The 19,901-nt window shown below is 48.0% G+C and overlaps 2 protein-coding genes across 3 annotated transcripts in view; both read left to right on the top strand.

Annotated features, from left to right (window-relative positions):
* EREG (epiregulin) overlaps positions 1-1,251 on the top strand; it is a 39,672-nt gene extending 38,421 nt beyond the window's left edge. For both annotated transcript variants that reach the window (XM_040557047.1, XM_040557048.1), the window contains exon 10: positions 78-1,251. In XM_040557047.1, the coding sequence (XP_040412981.1) occupies positions 78-114 (37 nt within the window). In that variant the 3' untranslated portion in view covers positions 115-1,251. The remainder of the gene's footprint in view (positions 1-77) is intronic.
* Positions 1,252-8,691: 7,440 nt separating this feature from the next.
* Positions 8,692-14,174, top strand: AREG (amphiregulin). Its single transcript, XM_040557046.1, is given in 6 exon segments — positions 8,692-8,858; positions 8,980-9,141; positions 11,588-11,771; positions 12,224-12,382; positions 14,086-14,128; positions 14,130-14,174. Coding segments are annotated over 6 exon segments (636 nt in total). The 5' UTR covers positions 8,692-8,815.
* Positions 14,175-19,901: the final 5,727 nt, after the last annotated feature.

Raw genomic sequence — 19,901 nt, 5'->3', positions numbered from 1 at the left:
CGGAGACAAAGATCTCTTTCTCTGCCAGAAAGCTGATTTTGACACTAATCCCTTTCACCACCGGCATCTCCTCTCAGCTCCTGCTCTCCCATACCAGCTCCTGCATTCATCTGAAACCAGTTCATTTCCCACAGTGTAGGTGAGTTACCTCTTACCATGGCAAAGGAACAGAGCTGAGCTCTACATTTCAGGGAAAGCCTTTGGTGGAGACCAAAGCTCAGTGCTCAGTGGTGCATTTGGTACCTCCAGGTCCCTCCTTCCCCACTGGATGCAGACGTGTTCCCACTGAAACCTCTTGGGTGTAGCCCACAGGGACAGGAGGAAGCGATGCATATGCTTGTGCGTTGGTCAATTTGAATCTGAGTGGAATGAGACTTTTTGTGAGCAAAGCACAGCCTGTGTGAGTACAAGACACGAACCCCACTCACCGTGGAGACTCAGTTTTCCTTCAGAGCAGTGTGTCCCCATGCAGTCAGACCAGGAGAACCCAAACATGCCAAGAGGACAGTTTTGTAGCATGCCAATGTAAACAGGTTTCCGTCCAAGGACTTCAAGAATATTTTTTTTTCCTACATAAAGGCAAAGTTACTTGCAGAAGGAAATGAGACTGTGCTTAGGAAGCCTTCTTCACAGCATGAGTATGTAATCTTTATGCAAACAAGACCTTACTCATGTGGTGTGTCTCAGCAGTCCTCTCCTGGGAAAGCTTTGGCTCCACATTCCAGCCTGCTGGGGACAGACACAACACGCGAGGAGGAAGGTGCATGAGGTGCACAGGTTTCACTGACAGATGGACATGTGAGGCTGGAAGCAGCATCACAAGGCACTCGCTCACTGGTCCCACTTCATCATGGTGAAATGACCACCCAAATTGCTAGGGCTGACTTAGTCCGGTGGCGCATTTGTAGTTTGTCACATTTCATGTTTATTTGCTAGTACAATTAATTAAAGGCAGCCGACGTCAGGAGGGCACGGGACTTGTAGCCAAATGCAGGTACTACTAGCTAACAATGGGATTTTCAAGGAAGCATAACAAACATGCCCATGAAATACAGTGTTCTCTTCAACTTCTTTGCTTACTCATGGCCTGTGAAAAAAACAAAATCCAGAGTGATCTACGTAATCATTGTTGTGCGTAGGAAGGCTTGCCCGGGCTTTGTTCTGGGGAAAAATCTAGCTTTGGCAAAGGTGAGAGGAAAGGAATTTCTAATTGCTTTAGGCTTCTCTTTGTGATTCATTGTTTCTTCACATACCAGATGACTTCAGGTAGGTAAAGAAAATTCACCTCCTGATGCACCAGTGGCAAAAACTCAGCTGTGGCAAGACAGTGCCAGATGTCATCCTCTTCCTGGGAGTAGGATGATTCAGAGAGAAATCCATTCAGATCGAGGGAAATATGATGAGTTTCGCTTACAGCAACAACCCTGCGCTCTGCTCCCGCTGCAGGAAGCAAAAGCAAAGCAAACCTGCACACAAGTTGGGCTTGCAGTAAAGGGTCCCTCCAACAGCGAGGCAAAGGGCTTTCCATGTGTTTATTTCTAAAATCTCCATTTGTTTCTCACACCGGAAGATAGGACTTGAGTTTGACTCCTCCTGAGAGCTTTCCTAAGGGGACCGAGTCACACGCCAACAAACCGATGTATGCAGCAGAGATGAGAAATGGGCAAGCAGCAAAGAAACGACAGCCCCTTTGTCATGGCATGGGCCTGATGCATCTTTGTAAAGATGCTGGGACAAAACGCGTTCACTTCGGATGGGAGAGACCCCTTCTTGGCTGAAGGGATTTGACCAGGTTGCTGCAGCTCCCAATTCTAGCAGCTCACAGCTAGGTGAAGTCTTTTCTCCACGCTCTGTTCACCTGTGTGCATCCATTTTCCTCACCAGCCATCCAAAATTACAAACCAAATTGTAAAAAACATTGTGTGAGGAAGATTATAAATTAAAAAGCTACAACTTTCCCTGCACTTCCAGGAGAAAATTTCCAAGCAATTCTCACGTGTACTTTATTTCTCTGCTGCTCTGAACACTGTTGGAAATAACATACAATATGAAAGAAAAACATGACGCTATTTCTGTCACGTGTTCCCAGTCCTCATATGAGACGATAATCCCTAAAAACGTGCAGTACCATGTAATTTACTCACATGCTTTCAAATTAGGTGATATGCATCTCCACAGTGACTTCATACCCAAGCCACTAAGGTGAGGAAAGGGATATATTATTCACCCCACTAAACAAACTCAGTTATTCAAGCTACACTTTGCAACTTTCATTGGCATCAACACACTTCAGGTCAGACAGACTTCCGTGGAGAAGATCCTCCTAGGGCAGCCTGATATGTAACCCCAAATTGTTGCCACGCCGTCTGCACAGGACCACCTCAAGGAACTTTGCCTACAAAAGATTGCTCCTGCACTGTTAAAACCAGTGCTCTGGTTTGTCTTTAACTATTGTTTGTCTTTAACTATTTGCTCTGACCATACTACACGGTGTCCTTAAAAAGAAAGCTGCAGTGGGCATGGGATAATTAAAAACTACATAGGGGCTTTTGCCTACAGAAAGCCACTTTATCACAGTAAGCCAAAAAAGCGATCATCCAGTAGTTGTATGGAATGAAGAAAACAGAAGACTCATAACTAACATTCCAGGCATTAGAGGCAACCATGTTCTAGCTTTTAAAAACACCACATTGTAGTATAGGACTTCGGGATGTTGTTGTTCTTGTTTGTTTGTTTTGTGGAGGGTTTTTAATATGAAGATTTCTGCTCTGGTCTTTTCAGCTCAATCTCTAAGACACTAAAGAAAAAAAAAAGCCTATTTTTTCCCAAGTGTAGACATCATTCTTCTAACAGCCACGCTGCTCACATAAATACGCACATTCTCCGAGCTGAGTGCATTCTGTGGTCGTGCTGGGAGATCACCATGCCTTAATGAACAGCAGTCAAGCAGCTTTTGCTACCTTGGTGCAAATGTTTAAACATTTTTTCTCTTCTTTTTAAAATGAATATGTCGGGGGCACTTGCAAAACGATACATGACCTACATCCAACTTTGGAATGCATTAAGATGGCTGTCCCCCTCTGTAGGGACCATGCAGGGTTGGAACCCTAGAAACTGTGTGGAGAAGAGAGATACTCTGGTGGTTCTGCCCACCTAAGAGCAACATGGTATTCTGAATATATACAACTGTGTGCAGAGTGCAGGTGAAACGGTGTGATATGCAAGGTAAGGGGCCAGAGTTACATTGCCCATGTACCTCAGTGCACAGATTACAACAGCAGTGGTCCGGCCTCAGTTTTTGTAGGGATTCCTATACAACGTCTTCCCCTCTTGGTCCCGTGGGGCCAGGGAAGCAGGGTCAGGAGGGTGGTGTTGCATTGTAGTACCGTGGAGAGCCTGCCTCCAGGAGGACGTGGGCAGGACCACGAGCCCCAGAGTCCTGGGGAATGTGATCGCCTGAGGAAATGGAAGAAAGGGCAGCAGGTTTCAGTGCTCGCCGGCATGGAGGACCTGGTATTACAGAAGGAGATTGTTAGCTGAGGGCCAGCTCCCTGTTCTAGTGTAAATCCAGCATTGCTTCACCCCGCTCACCACTTCAGGCCCTTACAATTACCGCTGGGGTCAGAATCTGCCCCTGAGCATTTGCAAATTGCATAAAAATGAGTGGGTGAGCGCTGGAGGTTGTATTTGGTCAAACGAGAGCTGCTGGGTGCATGCTGTGTGGAAAATTAACCAGTCAGAGCCTGGGGCAGGGCTCTAACGGCGGGCAGCTTCCCAAAAATCCTCCTAGAGTGTGGCAGGACTTTCATCCCAGCCTGACTTGTAACGTGTTCCCTGCCACCACTGCAAATCTGAGCCCGGCCTGTCCTGCTCATCTGTGCCTAGTGCAGGCAAGTAGGCAACATCAGGAGCTGGGAGATGGCCCAGGACATTCTGCAAATTTCAGGCTGGCCATTCCTGAAAGATGTGGAAGGCATGTGTAAAATCCCACCGCTGTGATTTGGTAGCATTAAGCCCCTTAGTGCCATTGCGTGCTTCATCAGGTGAGGCAGGGATGCACACAGCTGTTAGAGTTTCCCTTAGCTGAGAAGGAACCCCTTGGATTTTCAAGGGGACTGCTTTTTGTTCGTATTGATGTAAATGAGAGAAAAACGCAGAGCTCGTAGTTGTTGTGGGTGCCTGTAGATTCTGCCCTTTTTGTTTTTATTCTTTAGGCATGCTGCAGAAGATTTTGCAGTCAAATGTGGAGCAGCTGAAAACACGTGCCACCGGGCAGATTTCCCTGGAGTGAGCAGCTGATGCAGTACACATGCATAAATTATTCCCTTTCTGGACGGGTTTCACTCATGAAGTCCCTGCTTCAACCTAGGTCTCTGGGAAAGGAATCGAGCACTGCCAGACTGTCACCACCTCAGGAGAAACGTTGCTGTTGACTTTCATGGCAGGGCTGCATGGTCCTCCAAATGCCTGCGTATCTCAGAGGCTAGAACCTTTGTAACGATTTCCAGAAATGCCGTATTGTTTCCCCTTCCTTCCCACCAAGAACCCAGGCTAGGCATCCACATCCTCTTAATTACAGCAATCTTGACTTGCATCAGCAGGAACTGGAGTGACATATGCCTCACTTCAAAGCTCTCTCCGTGCCTATGAGGTAGCTGCTGATAGCAGAAGATACTGGCATCTGCAGATCACAAGTCAAGTGAAAGTCTAGTGAGCTGCCCAGAAGACACTGCTCCGGTTTGAGTCATCACCCTTTTCCACCTGTTCTCAGCTGGATGGATGAGAAAGGATAACTCATGTTCAAACACCCAGGTCAGCTGTGCCCGCCCATACAAAATAAACATTTGATGTCAGCGAAGAAAATTAATGGGCAGCAATTTCTGCCACTTCCTTTCCCTTCACGCATTTCTCTGGAGTTTTATCAAAAGTAAAGAGAGTGAATAATGAGATCGCGGTTGGCACGCGGACACTTCTGGAGGACACGATGCCCAAGTGTGCTCCGCCAGGGCCAGGCAGGACTGGTGTCACTCGGCCTCTACAAGTCCCTGCCTGTGCCCCTGATTGTCACCGCACGGCCGGGGAAGGGACAGGCTGTTTGCTGGCCACCCGATGTGGGGTGAGAGCAGGGTAGCTTTCACTCTGATACGCGGGGCCAGAGGAGAAGGAAATATAACCCACATACTCTGCCAGTCTGGAGGCTCCCAGCGTAATCCAGAGCTGAAAATATGTAACTTCACATCCTGGGCACATCTTTCCATTTTGATCACCTCACGCTGACGGATCACCGTCAGTGACGGGGACAGCAGGTCCCGGGAGCTGCCAAGTGAAAGCTGAGGAGAGCTGAACTTGTACAGAAATGAGAGCACATTCATTTTGCCAGCAAAAATTTGTTGGGATTCACCACAGAGCATGAAACGCCTGCGTGGCAGGGTCTGACCTGCTGTCTCAGGATATCACGTCCTTGCCAGGGTGGTCTGACAGCCCCAGGGAGCAGATAGCCAGATGATGCACCGCTCCAGAGCAGGAAACACAGCCACCACGTTCACCCCTGGCATGGTTTCTGGAGAAAAGCCTGGGAGAAGGCAGGCAGACCACTGGAGAGAAATCTCCCCTCCGATGTGGCTGCGGTGCTGTGCTCCACGGCCGTGGCAGAAGGCCAAGGGGAAAAGAAGTGTGCACCAATGCCACCCGCTCTGGGGTGGATGCTCCCCGAGCTTGGGCTGCTCTGGAGTTTTTCAGGGATGGCAAAAAGACAGTCGAGGTGCAGGACGGACCAGCCCAGCTCCCCAGGGGTTTGTCTCTGCAGGTTGGAACAGGGTGGCACTCCGGCAGTGCGTCTCCTCCAGCAGTGTCACCATCCTGTGGAACAGGAGGTCTGGCTCAGGACAGACAGCCGGGAAAGACTCCAGCTGTGCATGTGCAGTGTCTCCCTGCTAATAATTGCACCCTGCGAGGATCACCAGCCTTTGGGGAAGCTCCTTGTGCCCCGGGACAGGCAGGATGGACAGTGGCTTGCAGCCACAGCAGGGTGTCCTGCTGGAAAACCCCGGGTGCCGCCAGGAGCGGTGGCTCAGTAGGTGGCACTCTGCATCCACGGGGAACCAGCACCTTCCCAAAAGCGAGCCCTGCCCCTCTGTGGCCCAGCACCCTGCCCCACCAGCCCCACTGCAGTGGGGCAGCCCACAGGGGTGAGTCCTGCAGCCCCCTCAATGCTTCATCTCCTTCCATCACTGCTGGGGATGTCCTCCAGCAGCTCAGCCTGGGGACAAAGTCCAAGTGTCCTTCAAGCCTGGGAGTAACACCATGGTCAAGCTTAGCACCTCCTGCCTGACAGCATGCAGCTGACAGGGGGCACGGAGTTGGGAAGAGCAGATCCAGGCCCTCCCTGCTCAGGAAGTGTCTGATTTCCCTTCACCTGTGGCAGGTAAGCTGGTCAGAGTCTGGCCCTAAAGATTAGCAAGGGGGAGGTTTCCAAAATCTTTGTCCTGCTTGTGGCTCCCTCTGCAGTCGATGGAAGTTCTGTGAGTGACATATCAGCCAGAGCACTGGGGGCTTCCCTCCCTGCACGTCTCCCCAAAACACCTGACCTCTGGAGGTGTCCTCTCAGAGGAGAAGCCTGCAGAGCTTTGCTGGAAAGCATTTTGGGAAAAGCTCTGGTGATATCTCCCCTGACCCTCCTCCTGTCCAACTGGCAGCCAGCACCCTCGGTGTGTTCCCTGGGTGCTGAGAAGTGTCTCGCTTTGCTGCCCCAAACGTACCAGCCACATTGGCAGTACAGGATGCAAAAAGAAAAGCGCTCTCGTGCCTTTGCTGTGGCCACCAGCACTTCTAAAGCATTTCACAGGGAGAAGCTGTAAGAGGAGATTCCTGAGCTGTGCTAGTTTATGCCCGGCCACCCGTTTTTCTTGCAGAAAGCAGGAGAGGCAGGAGGAAGTCAGCGAAATGCCTAACAAATTTGTAGCGTGCCAAGCCAAATTCCTTGCCGCTGCCAGCTGGTGAAGTGGAGCCATTGGTTGGAGATTTCAGGAGCGAGGTCAGTGAGTCAGTAGCTGGATGTGCCATGTTTGGTCTCTAAACAGTGCAGGTAACACAGTCAATTGCTCTCAGGTCATTCAACCTTTCCCCCGGTTAGCTTCTATTTTCACTTGCTTAGCAATTTGCCAAGCACAGCATGGGGTTGAAATTTTCAGTGCTCCTTGGACTGAGCTTGAAAGAATTACCTCAAAGTGTTCCCAGTAAGTTTCTCTCTAACAAAGGCTGGGAGAAATTTACTTCATTTTAATGGCAGCAAAAAAGAAAACTCTGCAGGGAAGCTGTAGTCCCCCACCTGCGGATCCAGCTTTGAGCATGTCAGGCGAGGGACAGGAAAGGTTTCAACTTAGGCAGCTCTATTTGGCCGTTCTCACAAAACAAACCCCACTTGTAGGCAGAACAGACCCCGTCCCCAAAAGCCAGCATCTCTGCCTTTGGAGAAGCTGCACTCACACTTGGCCTGTGCCCTGGACCTTACAGGAGTTATGGATGGGTAGCTCAGGTCTGAGGTGGAGGGGAGGGAGCTGTGTTGAGCCCCAGACTGCCCCCAAACGAAGACTGAGTGACTGATTCGGCAGCTTCTTTTTCGGAGCTGTCAGGCATCACTTCCCAAGATTAACCCACTCCAGGGCAGAGCTGGCATGAGCCTGAGAGCCGAACACAGCCCTGGGAGCTGCGTGTCCTCCTTTGGCCTGCAGAGAAGAGGGGAGAAGGCTTAATAACCGAGCAAGTTGGATCCCAGCCAGGTTAAACAAAGGCTCTGTCACCTCCCTGAGCTGCAAATGGCATTCCAGAGCATCCCAATTAGAAGAGCAGAGCTTTGTCTGACTCTCACAGCCATCCCACCCTCTTCTGCTTCCTCCTTACAGCTGAGTACTGGGGGTGCTCTTGCGACACCCCGTGATGAGGAACCTGATGCAGAGAGCTCCCATCACGCAGCTGCTCGGGGCCGTACGTACCCCTCTGATGCTCCACGCTGAGCCTTTGTGGGGCCATGCTGCGGTGCTGACGGGCACCAAGAGGTACCCATCTGCTGTCCTCGCACCCCTGTAGGGCTTTTCTGCATTCCCACCCTACACCAGCACGCTACAACCCGTGCCCCTGGGGTTTGTCCCCTAAAAGCAAGTCTGTGTGGGACTCAGGAGAGTAAGGCGCCCTTCGCCAAGGGTGAGCGCCCACCCTGGCTGGCTGCCCCCCTCCTTGCCCCTACTTCGTCAGTCATTACTCACGTCCTGCTCCCCGAGCAAACACCCACGGCCCCACACGCAGGGCGATCACCGCCTTTATTGCCCCCAAAACACTCCTGCCCTATATGCCAACCCGCTTCCTCCGAGGAGCGGGGGGCAGAGCAAAGAGCGGAGGCGTGCCCCGCCATAAACCCGGCTGGCTGTGTGTGTACGGGGCTCGCCATGGCAACCCCGCTCCGCCTCACGGCGCCGGGGGGGCACGCGGAGCCCGGGGAGCCGCCGACCCCCGGGGGCTCCCCTCAGGGCGACCGTTGGGGCGGGGGGGGGGAAGCGCGACCGTTAGGGGTGAACGACCGTTAACGGCGGGCGCGAGCCCCCCGCGCGCGGCCGGCAAGGTGCGCGTGCGCCGCTCCCCCCCGACTCCCTCCCTCCCCTCACCTGCAGCCCCGCCCGGTGACGTTAGCAGAGGCCGCCTATAAAACGGGCGGCGCCGACGGGCGGCTCCTCATGGAGCGTTGCGCGCCGCCGCCGCTTGTCGCGACACCCTTCTGTTGCTGTCGTCTCCTCTGACGCTACCGCCGCTACCGGGATTACCAATGCGCGCCGTCGCGTTGCTCGTCGCGCTGGCCGTGCTCGCAGGTGCGGAGGAGGGTGGTGAGGGTGCCTCGCGAGTGGCGGTTGGGGCCGTTATGGGGCTGTTGGGGGGGGGGGGGGGGTGAAGGGGTGCGTGCTTCCCTCACGGCGCCGTCTCTCCTCACAGCCCGCCTCGCCGCCGCCTCGTCGCCCAACGGCACCCAGCCCGGCCCGCGGGAGGCTGAGGCCCGCCAGGGGGAGGCTGTGTCCGGCCCCGACTACGAGGAGGAGGAGGACGACGAGGAGGCGCTGCCTGTCCACCAGTACATCGTGGATGACTTGATCCGAGGTGAGGCGGCGGTCCCCGGGGGTATGCTTCGCTTTCTTGGTGTTTCCCCTTCTTGTCTTGCCGCGTACGGAGTGCTCCTGCTGGGAGCAGTTGGGTTAGAAATAGGATGTCAGGTTTGGGAGCTTAATGGGAGTGAAGTTAGGGGGTGTGAGAGCTGCAGGTTAGCCCAGCACCTGCTGTGCTGCCTTCCTCATCTTCCTCACAGGAAAGCTGTGATGGAGTGACTACCTTGCTGCTGTGGAAGCATCAGCAGGGCTGCTGGGTGCTGTCCCCCTCAAGACAGGGGTTGAGATGAGACTCGTCCTGCTTGAAGGCTTTTCTGGGTGTCTTCTTATGCTTACTTGACTTGGAGTTGACTAAAGCTTTGCAGGAGAAACCAACGCAAACCCCATAAGTGGCTGCAGAAATGCTTGTTAGGTGTCCTTTAGCCAACACTTAAACAGTCCTGGAAGCAATGAGGACATTTGAGCAGCCCACCTGACCAGGAACAGAAGGGACAGGAGGACCTTCTTGGTTCTAATTAAAGTGCAATTGTGAGACAAGTTGTGGAGGCTGGGACTAAAGGAATACCTATAAGTGATTAGCAATTCAGTGCGGGATAGTAATTGGTGCTGTTGCCTTCTAGGATGGGATTCAACTGCTGTTTTTCCTGAGGGAACACCCTGAGGCTTGAATGAGACTAAGGGGAGCATGTTCCAGATATTACTTACGGGAATGTGTGGACCCTTATTCAAGCTTTCTGTGACTGCAAGACCTTCAGGGGGAACAGGAATGTCAGAGTTAGTGAGCAGTTTAGCCAGTAAAACTACTGGCTCGGTGACTTCTGTGTTGTCTAACTGCACAGAAACCAGATTTGTTACCAAAGGTGGTTGGTTTGTAGACAAGCTCTGCTACTTGGCATGAGGTTTATCTGTGGAGGGAGCCTTCAATCTGTTATGATTCAACTGTGGATGGTTTTCTTGGCTATGCAGCTTGCAGACAGGGACATAGATCAAACCAACAGCCTTTTCCTTGAAGAAGGAAGAATGGAAACAGCCTCAATTACGAAAGTGTGAACCTAAATATCAAGTCCAACTGGACAGGATGGAGGCCTCAGCTGTCAGTTTTAAGTTCACCCTGCTAGGGATAGGAAACCCTGCTGCAGGAACAGTGTTCCTAGTTTACATATTAATATAGCTTATACAATTTGAATCAGACTTCTGTTTGCTGAAGGCGTTTTTGCTTTTAAGTAACTTCAAGCCAGGCTTGTTGCTCTAGAACTTAAAATGATTGCTGTCTAGACAACTACACCTTGTTTCTTTGTGTACTTTGTGTACCATCTCTTGTCACTAGAAATACAGGGTTATGGAGTTGTTGCATCGTATTGTGGTAATTGCCTGCATGTGTAGTGCTCTGAGTGAAATAATCCCAAAATTTTTATCTCTTTGTGGCACAATAGGGAAATAAACAGCCTGGAAGATGACTGCAAATGTCTTGACTGTTGTTGAGACCTCACGTGGTTAACTGTTACTCCTGAATAGCATAGCATCACTTGGGGAAGACTTGTTTTATGGCCCGTAGAAAAGGGATGGTTTGTGCGGAGAAACAGTGCTTCACCACCTTGCTCAATGATAATGCTATCGAGTTTTGTTGCCATGTGTCTGTGGAGTTTGTTGACCTTAGTCAGTGACTGCCCTATGCTTGTTCTCCCTGGCAAAAGGAAGATGCCCTCAAATCCAAAGGCTACTAAGACACCAGCCTCTTAAACCATGCTCTTTGGGAGGTTTATTTTAATTGAGATAATGAGGGGCAACAGTAAGTGGCAGAACAAATAACCTGACTCTTGTGGACTCTCCTGCTTTCACTCCTCTGGTGCACTGTCATCTCAAAGTAGGAGAACTGGAAATGAACTATCTCTTCTGCTGAGGACAGCACTGCAGGTTATTTGGGAGAAACAAGTATGCTAACTGGGATAGCAGGCTGTCTTGGCTTGACAAGTGCCCAAGACTATCTAGCAACTTACAAAGCCTTTCATCACTGATGCAAATAGAGTTTAGAGCAATGGAGGCTGTTAGCCTTGTATCTGCATCGCTATAAAATGTGTGGATGGCTTGGCTCAGTGTGAACTTGTGTTCTTCAGAAGTCCCTGACTGAACCTATGTGGTTTCATTCAAGTGTCTTAGCCATGTGGAACATGGCTAAGTCCTTTAACTCTGCTCTTCATCCACTCCATCTTTTGCTGCAATCTGTCTGCATTGCTCAGGACTCAAGGGTATCAGAGTTAAGCTTAATGAGCTTCTGAGCTTGCTGCATTTGTGCTGGATGTCAAGTACCCAGATCTTTGCTCACTTGCATTCTATGCTCCACAATCACAGGCTCTCATGAAGTGATTCCCAAATCTTATTTCATTTTCACAGGATCTGTCTGTTTAGCATTACTAGACTGAGTCCTCTTGTCCTTTTTTCAGTTGAACCTGTGGTTAAGCCCAAGACAACAAAGAGAGGGGGTGAGAAGAATGCTGGCAAATTGAGAAGGAAGAAGAACAAAGGGAAGAACAAAAAGAAAGGGACTCCCTGTGAAATGGAATACAAAAACTTTTGCATCCATGGTGAATGTGTATACCTAGAACATCTCCAGATGGTGACCTGCAAGTAAGTTACATGCACCTTGTGAGCTAGCTGTGATTTGCATGTGCTGGTGGCATATGAGGGCTTAGAGGAAAAATTGGTGTCAAGTTGGCCTAGATCCATCTCATGCAGTATTTTGACTGAGAATCTTTCTGCCATGTAAATTAAGTGATGATGGAATCTGAGATGCATAACAAGCCACTGAACTCATCAGTTGGTCATAAACTTGAACCAAAAGAATGAAAAGGCGTGTCTTCTTGGAACATCACGCCCAAACTAATCTCGACTTGTTGAAATGCTGACAAATCTTGTGCTAGAGCACTGACTGCATTTCATGGACATGCTCTGAAGAGAGCATCTTGAGATTCATGTGAAACTCCGAAGATGTTGAAGTCAGGCTTGAATGTGTGTGTAGGCGTCCTTGGCTCCAGACAGCATGGGAGCTGATAAGAACTTGTGTTGATGTTTACTTGCAGGTGTCATCAGGATTTTTTTGGTGAGCGCTGTGGTGAACAGTTCATGAAGACTCAAAGGAAGAATGATGTGGCAGACTACTCCAAGACCGTGTTGGTAGTGGTAGCTGTCCTGCTCTCAAGCATCAGCTTCATTACTGTACTTATCGTTGTGATAGTGCAGTAAGTATTATGTTCTTGGGTGTGTGGCTGGCTTAAGGGTGAGCAGGGCTTGTCTGGTTGTATCAAAAGTATGTGTGGCTTGTCTGAACTGTGTGCAAGACCTCCAAAAGGGCAGAGTTCTTATCCTGGCTTGAAGATGTCTTGAGGGTAGGAGCAAGGTCTGAAAAGTTCATATCAGGTGTTCACTTACCCTCTTTCATTATTTATATTATTTATTATTTATATTTATTATATTGGCTATGTGCAGCCTGTGAATACTAAGTTTTAAATCAAGAGCCTTCCTGCTACAACCAGAGTACTGGTGCTGCAGAGCATCAGCAGGAGGTGGAGGAGGAGCATTAACGCTGATGCAGCGGTGCATTTCCTAATCCTTGTGCAGAATAATTCTGCCAGCAATAATGTGACTAGTATGTGGCTGTTATCCAACAGCTGGGTACACAGCTAGAGGTAAGGAAACAGTCCTCTAGCTGTCCTTTTCTTAATGGAGGTTGCTGGGCTTAAATACTTGTGCTTTGGGGGAATCAAATGAGGGAGCAAGTGCTGTCTGTCCAAAAGGTTGTATGGTGTGCTGTTAAGGTTGAGGAAACAACCATTCCTTGGTTAATGGCTGCAGACAGTCCAGAGCAGTAGGTAACCAGAATCTCAGGTCCTGTTCTATATACAGTAAAAATTTATCTGGGAATGTTCTTCATGCCTTGCATGAATGCTTCTTCTGTACCTGTGTTTCTCTTGACAAGGTACATGCAGCAGCTTCTACCCATCTATGCCTTGGCTTCTTGTTCTCTAGGCTTTCTGCTGCTGCCATTAGGTAGTTGGCAGTGGGAGCCTGGATCTGGTGTTAACTGAGCACAGGAGCAGTTCTCTAGGTCAGACACTGCAGCAGGGCTTGGGGTAGTGTGGGTGAAACTCAGAAATCTGGTCTAATTTTAGATTTAGAAGTACATTGAATTAGGTACATGATGTACTCTTTTGTGCAATTCAGGAAACAAGGTGTGCATTTGTTGTGTTGTTGTTGCTTCATATTTAGATGTGAACTTGAGGAATGCTGGGAAGAACAGTTGCTCTCTGAACACTGCCTCATTCCTCTCTGCTATGAGAGAGAACCAGTTCTGTAGTGCTGTAAGAAAATGAGCAGAGTTAGCTGCTGAGGCAAACCATGCAATAGGACTGCATCTGTCCTGTGAACACTCACGAGCTTGAACCATGAGGTTTGTTTATCTGTACCTGTGTCCAGAGGTGGTTTGTTGGGAACACTAGGAAAGACTAGGAAAAAAATCAGTTAGCAGCTTGCTTTTGATGGGTGTTTTGACAAATCACTTAAATCCCTGTTCCCTTCAAGTTCTGCTCCAGGAAGGAGCAAAGTAGTCTTCACTCTGCAGCTGGTTGCAAAAGGCCTCCAGGCTTTTTGCAGCAAGGCCTCTTCCTCTTGATACCTAGTGAAGCTTGAACCAGGAAACCCTGGCTCTGTGTGGTAAAACTGCCTGTACTTAACCCGGGGGATCTGTCATGTTATCAAGCTGTCAGATATAGCTTAGAGATGGATAGTTAAACACTTAAATGGTTGTGCTCAAAAATTTCCTGGTGCGCCAGGGTTGCTTGAGGATTTGAAGGACCTAACTGTGAATGGTGCAGAGAATGGGGAGCTTGTAACAGAAGGCTTTGTCAGGGTTCAAAATGACCTCTAACATTGTGTTATTCCACAGGGTCAGGAAAAAGTGTCCGCAGTATGAAGAGAAAGAAGAAAGGAAAAAAACTTCGGCAAGAAAACAGAAATGGACATGTTGGTGTGTAAATGAGGAAAAAGCAGGTATGAAAGCTGATGTGAAACTTGTTTCAGGTTTTCTAGGTTGGAATTAACAACACAGGAGTTGCATGCATGTTCAGTGAAGCTAGCCTTACCTTTTAACACATCAAGTGCCTTGAAGCAGGTAGGTTACATGTGAGTGACCCAGGTTACTGGTTTCCTGAAACCACTCATGTTGCAGTTCTGTGAATTCTTCAACAGCACTGGTAGCTTTCTGGTAGGCCTGTATCACAGGAGATGGTGCAGGAGCCAGATGGATCATTATCCCTCCTAAGAAGTACTGAGCCTTTTCACTTTTCACATCTCTTCAAGGCATTAGCAAGTTTGAAGTGCTTAGGGGATACAGAAAGACCAAGATGTCATCTCAGTGACCACTGTAGATAGCTCCTCAGTCAAGTTCCATACTCAAAGCAACAGTGCTAAAGCTCCTTGGATAGGTGGATTGCTTTTGGGAGAAATGTGGTGGCTTTCAATGAACAAGTTAGTCTCTTCTGAGTAGAACTGTATTAAACAGCAGTTTCAAGGACTTCTGTTGAACAGGAGTTACACTACAAGCTGAAGGAGAAACTAAAGGATAGTCCAGAAAAACTTTGGCATACAGTATTTATGCTTTACCTCATGTGAACTACAGAGCTTGTCCAAGCTTTGTCCTGTGACAGTTGCTGAGTTTTGCTCAATGTTTGCTTGAAGCTGAAGGATGTGTAGCAGAGTGCACATAGCTAACCTGCCTGCCTTGGATGTAGGTTTGACCTGTTTCTAGTGCAGAGTGCTCATGTTTTGGGTGATGGTTAATGTGCCTGGTCTGCCCCTTACAGAACAATTCTGCTGTGGCCACTGCCAAGCTACAGGGTACCTCTGGCTACCTGCCACATCCACCTGGACACTGGGGGCTGGAGTTGTTGCCACTAAGCCCTGACTCATCAATACAGAGGCTGCTGCAAGGAGATGCCCGACATGCCGCTTGCTGCTGAACCACTTGCTGGGGAGGACAGTTGCCACCCCACTTTGTACAACAACATGGAGGGAGCTGCCACTGCAGGGGCAGAGGACTTGCTATCAGGACCTGCTGGATGCTGGAGACTGCTGCTACAGAGCTTTCTCTACCAGTGCTGGACCTCCAGTCTCTGCTGTTTTGTGGATGGACTTTTTTCTGCTAGCAAGTCTCCTTTGGCAGCTCCAACTGAGGAGAAGTTGTGGCTTTCAGGAAAGTGAGGTGAAGGGGAGGATGTTCCCTTCCCTCTCCCCAAAGTTAAAGAGCTTATCTAACTAGGCCTCAGTGGACGAAACTAATTCTGCTCTTGCTGTGCTCCCTGTTGATATTGGCTTCAAACGGTTTCATCTCTAGTTCTGACTTGCAAGGTGTTGGTGACAAATCTGTTAGCCACATCTGGGTTCTGTTACTGTGTGTGTGGAAGGTAATCCCTCTGAGTTCAGTAGAACTTACTGTGTGAGTGGAGCTATCCATCTGTGTGTGTGCTAGCCAGAGTTAAAACTAGCCTCCTCAGGATGCTGAGAAAAGTAAGATCTGAAGTTTTGTCCCTGAAGGAAAACAGTGCTTGAAAAAGCAATAAGCCTGGGCACTCCTGTTGTGGTGTCTGTCCATTGGCTACAAACATGTCTGTTATCCAGACGTTGGATGCTGCGTTGAGCAGCATTGAAGTCAAGTGATGCAAATCAGATTCAGCCATTTGACAACTCAGCCAAGAACCTGTTCCTTTGAAGAAAGAAATTGATTCACTGATACTCAGCAAGTGGTGGTCTCCTGTGCTCTACCTCCTGGTGTGAAGAACTCTACTTACCTCAAACTTCTCTGACCCAAGTACCCTCAGTTTCTTGAATGCACATGCAATCTTGAGCACGGAGTATTATCTGAGTTCAGTTTCTTCTTAAAAGACTGTGTGCACTTTCTAAACAGATCAGAAGTCTTCTGGTAGCAGAGCAATGCCATTAATTGTCAAGTTATGTCTGTAAATTTGTACATTTATTGTATTTAATATTTAATGTTTCCATAACAAACTTATTTATTTTATAATTAAACTTTTTTATAATCTTATGGTAAGAGTTTTTCTTGCTCTCAGGAGCACATGTAAACACTTGAAATTAGAGCTTGGTTTCTCTGAGCGTGAGTTTTAACTCTTAAGTGCACAAAACAGGACTGGGAAGATCTAACCTACAGCAGGTGCAAAGTAGAGCTCAGTGTTCTTCTCAGAGTGCAAGTTGTTTGGAAACAACGTGCAAATGCAAGTGCTTGCTTCAGTAGGAAGTCCATTAAATTCTACTACAAAGGAACCTTTTAAGTACTGGACTAGGGAGGGCATTAGTGAGCTACCTCATTGGAAGCAAAAGTGGAAGCTCAAGTTTCAGCAGATGAGTAGCCATTTGCAGCAAAGGGAGAGCTGGGATTGTTGAACAGGGACAGTCTTTCATCTCACTGTGGTCAGAGGATTTCAATGGTGGCTTGTAACTCCATCTTAAGTAAATGAGGAAAAGCAGAATAGCCTCAGGCCTGTGACTCTAAACAGCAAGGAAACCTTGGCCTGTAAAGTCTACCTTTACTTCCTATTCTTCCACAAGTAATTATTAGTCCAACTGTGTGCTGATGTTCCCTCTAAGCATTTCCAGGAGTGAGCTGGGGTCTGGGGCCCAAGTTGCCTAGAAAAGGGGATTCAAGGGGACAAGTGCTACTTAAAATCCATGCTTTGAGTAAAGAGGTAAGAACGTTCTTTTTAAGGCCTCTCTCACAAAAGGGTCCCCAAGAAGGGTTACCTGTTGTGTCCTAGGTTGTGGCAGATGGCAAAACTTTCAGGAAAAAAAAAACTCAAACTTTCTGCTGGGACCTAAGTTGCACACTTACTGTAGGAGAAGGGCACAGTCCTGCCTCAAAGAGCTGAGCCTTGGCCTTCTGGCTTAGCCAAGCTGTTCTCAGACATTCTCTGTGAGAGCCCATATGGCATGTAGCTGAGGTACAGGTAAGCGTATTGCAACATCTCTTGGGAATATGGCAATACTTCATTCCAGGGAACTTGCTTCATTACCAAAGTAAATAGCATCTCTCCAAGTGGCTTTTCCACAGACATTTGGTATTAGAGCTCTGGCAAGAAACGCTGTTTCTGTAAGTCATGCCAAGGTTTTTGCTTTAGAGTAAACAAGCTCAATCTCAGTAGTGGCTGACCTATAGCCTAGTGAGACTAGGAATGGATTGCAACTCATTTGAAAGCCATGAGACTTCTTTAACCAAATCATTTCCATCTTCAGTCATCTTTCTAAAGTAAATACCATTTTTTTCTTGATAGGCTAAACCAGTGCTATCACAGAAGACTGAGGTGTTTTCCCTCTTCCTGTTACAGCTTTAAAGCCTAACAAAAGTGAAGCTGCTACAGTGCAACTTGTAAATTCCATCTGTTGTATGTTTTTCATACTCTGAGTGACTGGAGTTACAAAATGCAGGTGCCCAGCTGAGCCATTTCTGGGAGGCTGGGATCTTGAAAGTTTAAGCCTCAGCTGCAGTTGTCCTGGCTTGGACTGGAGTTCATGTCAATAATCAAGAAGGAAAATCATTGACTGCTGCCAGGTGGCTGCGCGTGTGCTAACAGCTGCCCTGTGTTAGGCAGGCAACTTTCTGTGTTCCTTGTGGTGGCCTTTCTGAGCACTGTAGAATGTTTGCTGAGGATATTCCTTCTTGAGAAATTTAGCGTACAAAACTAAGGTAGATTTGCCCTGTCCAGGAATAATACTTAATTGTATATTTAGAGCTAACATACAGCTTTCCAGTTAAAAAAAATATATATATGCATTTGATCAACTGGAACTGCAGGCAAATACTCGTGACTTTTTCTTCTTAGCAAGCAATAAAGTTTTGTGGTTTTTTTTTGCTGGAGCTATGGCACTGACTAATTACAGCTTGTTACCAGCTTCCTAATGTGAATTTGGTACACAAGCACCATTAAGACCTAGTGTGCCCAGTGGGTTGTTTGATTGGAAAAAAAAACACTGTTTGATGGAATGATATGTCTGGAAGTCTCTTGACATCCATGGATGTGACGTTTGTGTGACAAGCAAATCTGATCTGCTGCAGGGCAAGGCCAAAGAGAATCTTGATTGCTGTTCCTGCACAGCCAGGTCTGGTTTTCAGGATATATACATCATCTGCTCCCCTCATCTTGGAGTTTCCTTCATTCCAGTAAGCATGCCACGCATGGTCCCACACGTTATTAGGAAGTTTTGTCTCCAGATTTTTCTTGGCCTTCCAGTGGTAGCGTCACTTTGACAGGAGAGTTTCTGTGTCCTTGTTACCTGTAGCTGCCTCTGCTGAGACCTGGAAGAGCAGCCTGACCTCTCTTGCACAATTTTCTGCACACATGGCTGATTTTGCAAAGCATTTTTGGTATCCAGCTCAGTATCCAGGAATTCTGGTAAAGTGTGGGTCATGTCTACTTGCACAATTCCTTCCCCTGTCCTAAACGTTTTGTTCTCTGCGATCTGTGTGATTTTTTAGGAGACATAGTAGTTCCTTATGCTGTTCTTCTGTTGTGGCTTTGTGACTTTTTTGCATGTTTTCCAGTTGTCTATAACCAGAACAGCTTCCTTTCTCCTGGTGAACCTCGAACCCCTCCTCCTACCTTCCTCTCAGTAGCCCTCGTCTCCTTCAAGAGGGAGACTTGACCTCTTCAGTAGCAGATGTTCCTTTAAATCTTGGCCTGCCGGATATCATAGAAAGACTGGTTCTTCTCTGTGGCATTGGAAAGATGCAAGTTTAAGGTGTTTTCTTCTTCCTGATATACAGGGACATTTGTGAAGGTGTTTGCGTTGGCAGCTGCTGCAAGTAGACATAGTGCAGCAATTTGCTTAAATCCATCTTTGAGTTGTTCAGTGCCATTACCGGTAGTCGGTGTAAAGTTTAGTATTCTTAAAATATGTGTGTATTTTATATCAATATACTTAGCTATCCTGCTAGCATGACAAGTACTTCAGTAAACTACTTGAACAAACATATCTGAAAGCAAGGTTGTTAACAGGGACAAATGCCTGCTTGGTTTTGAAGAGGTTTTCTCAATGCACTAACGGTATGCCTCATTTCAATGAACTGTCCTGCAGTCACTTGGCTCTTGAGGAGTTTTCTTTGATAGGAAGCGATGGCTTCGTGTTCTTGGTGACAACTGAATGCACTAAGTGAGCATGTTCATGGAGCAAGGGCAAGGTGTTTGTGTCGGTGGTGGAGGCTATTCACAGGAGATAAATCAGTGGACAGAAAGGTCAGACAGCCTTTAATAAGCAAACTTTGATTCCTTCTCATTTTGTGAACAAAGCTGTACATACCTATCGTTCCTCTGCTGGTTACACCTTCCTCGAGCGAGTAATCCTCATGTACTGCAGGTCTGGCTTTGCCTATGACTCGTGAGATTGTTCGGTTGAGACAGCTACGCCTGTGAATGTCAGAGGGAAACAGCTATTGTTAGCTTACTGTGGGTCTCGGCCTAAAGCCAAGGAAGGAAGATTTGTCTTTTTTCAACCAAAGGAGATCTGTGAGGTAGGATCTTAAGTCTAAGGGAAAAAAAAGGTTTTCAAAATTTTCTTGGTATGGAGAGTGGCAGGGTGTTTGTTTTTTTGTTTGCTTTTTGTTTGGTTGGTGTTTTTTTTTTTTTGAAAAAGAAAATTCATTTCAACGCTTTGTGTCTGAAAGAGAGGTCTTTGCATATAATTCAGAAAAAGTCAGTC

The sequence above is a fragment of the Cygnus olor genome, chromosome 4 (assembly GCF_009769625.2).
Source record: "Cygnus olor isolate bCygOlo1 chromosome 4, bCygOlo1.pri.v2, whole genome shotgun sequence".
NCBI classification, from domain to species: domain Eukaryota; kingdom Metazoa; phylum Chordata; class Aves; order Anseriformes; family Anatidae; genus Cygnus; species Cygnus olor.
Note: the sequence above shows the minus strand (reverse complement) of the source record. Positions and strands in the feature narration are given on the sequence as shown.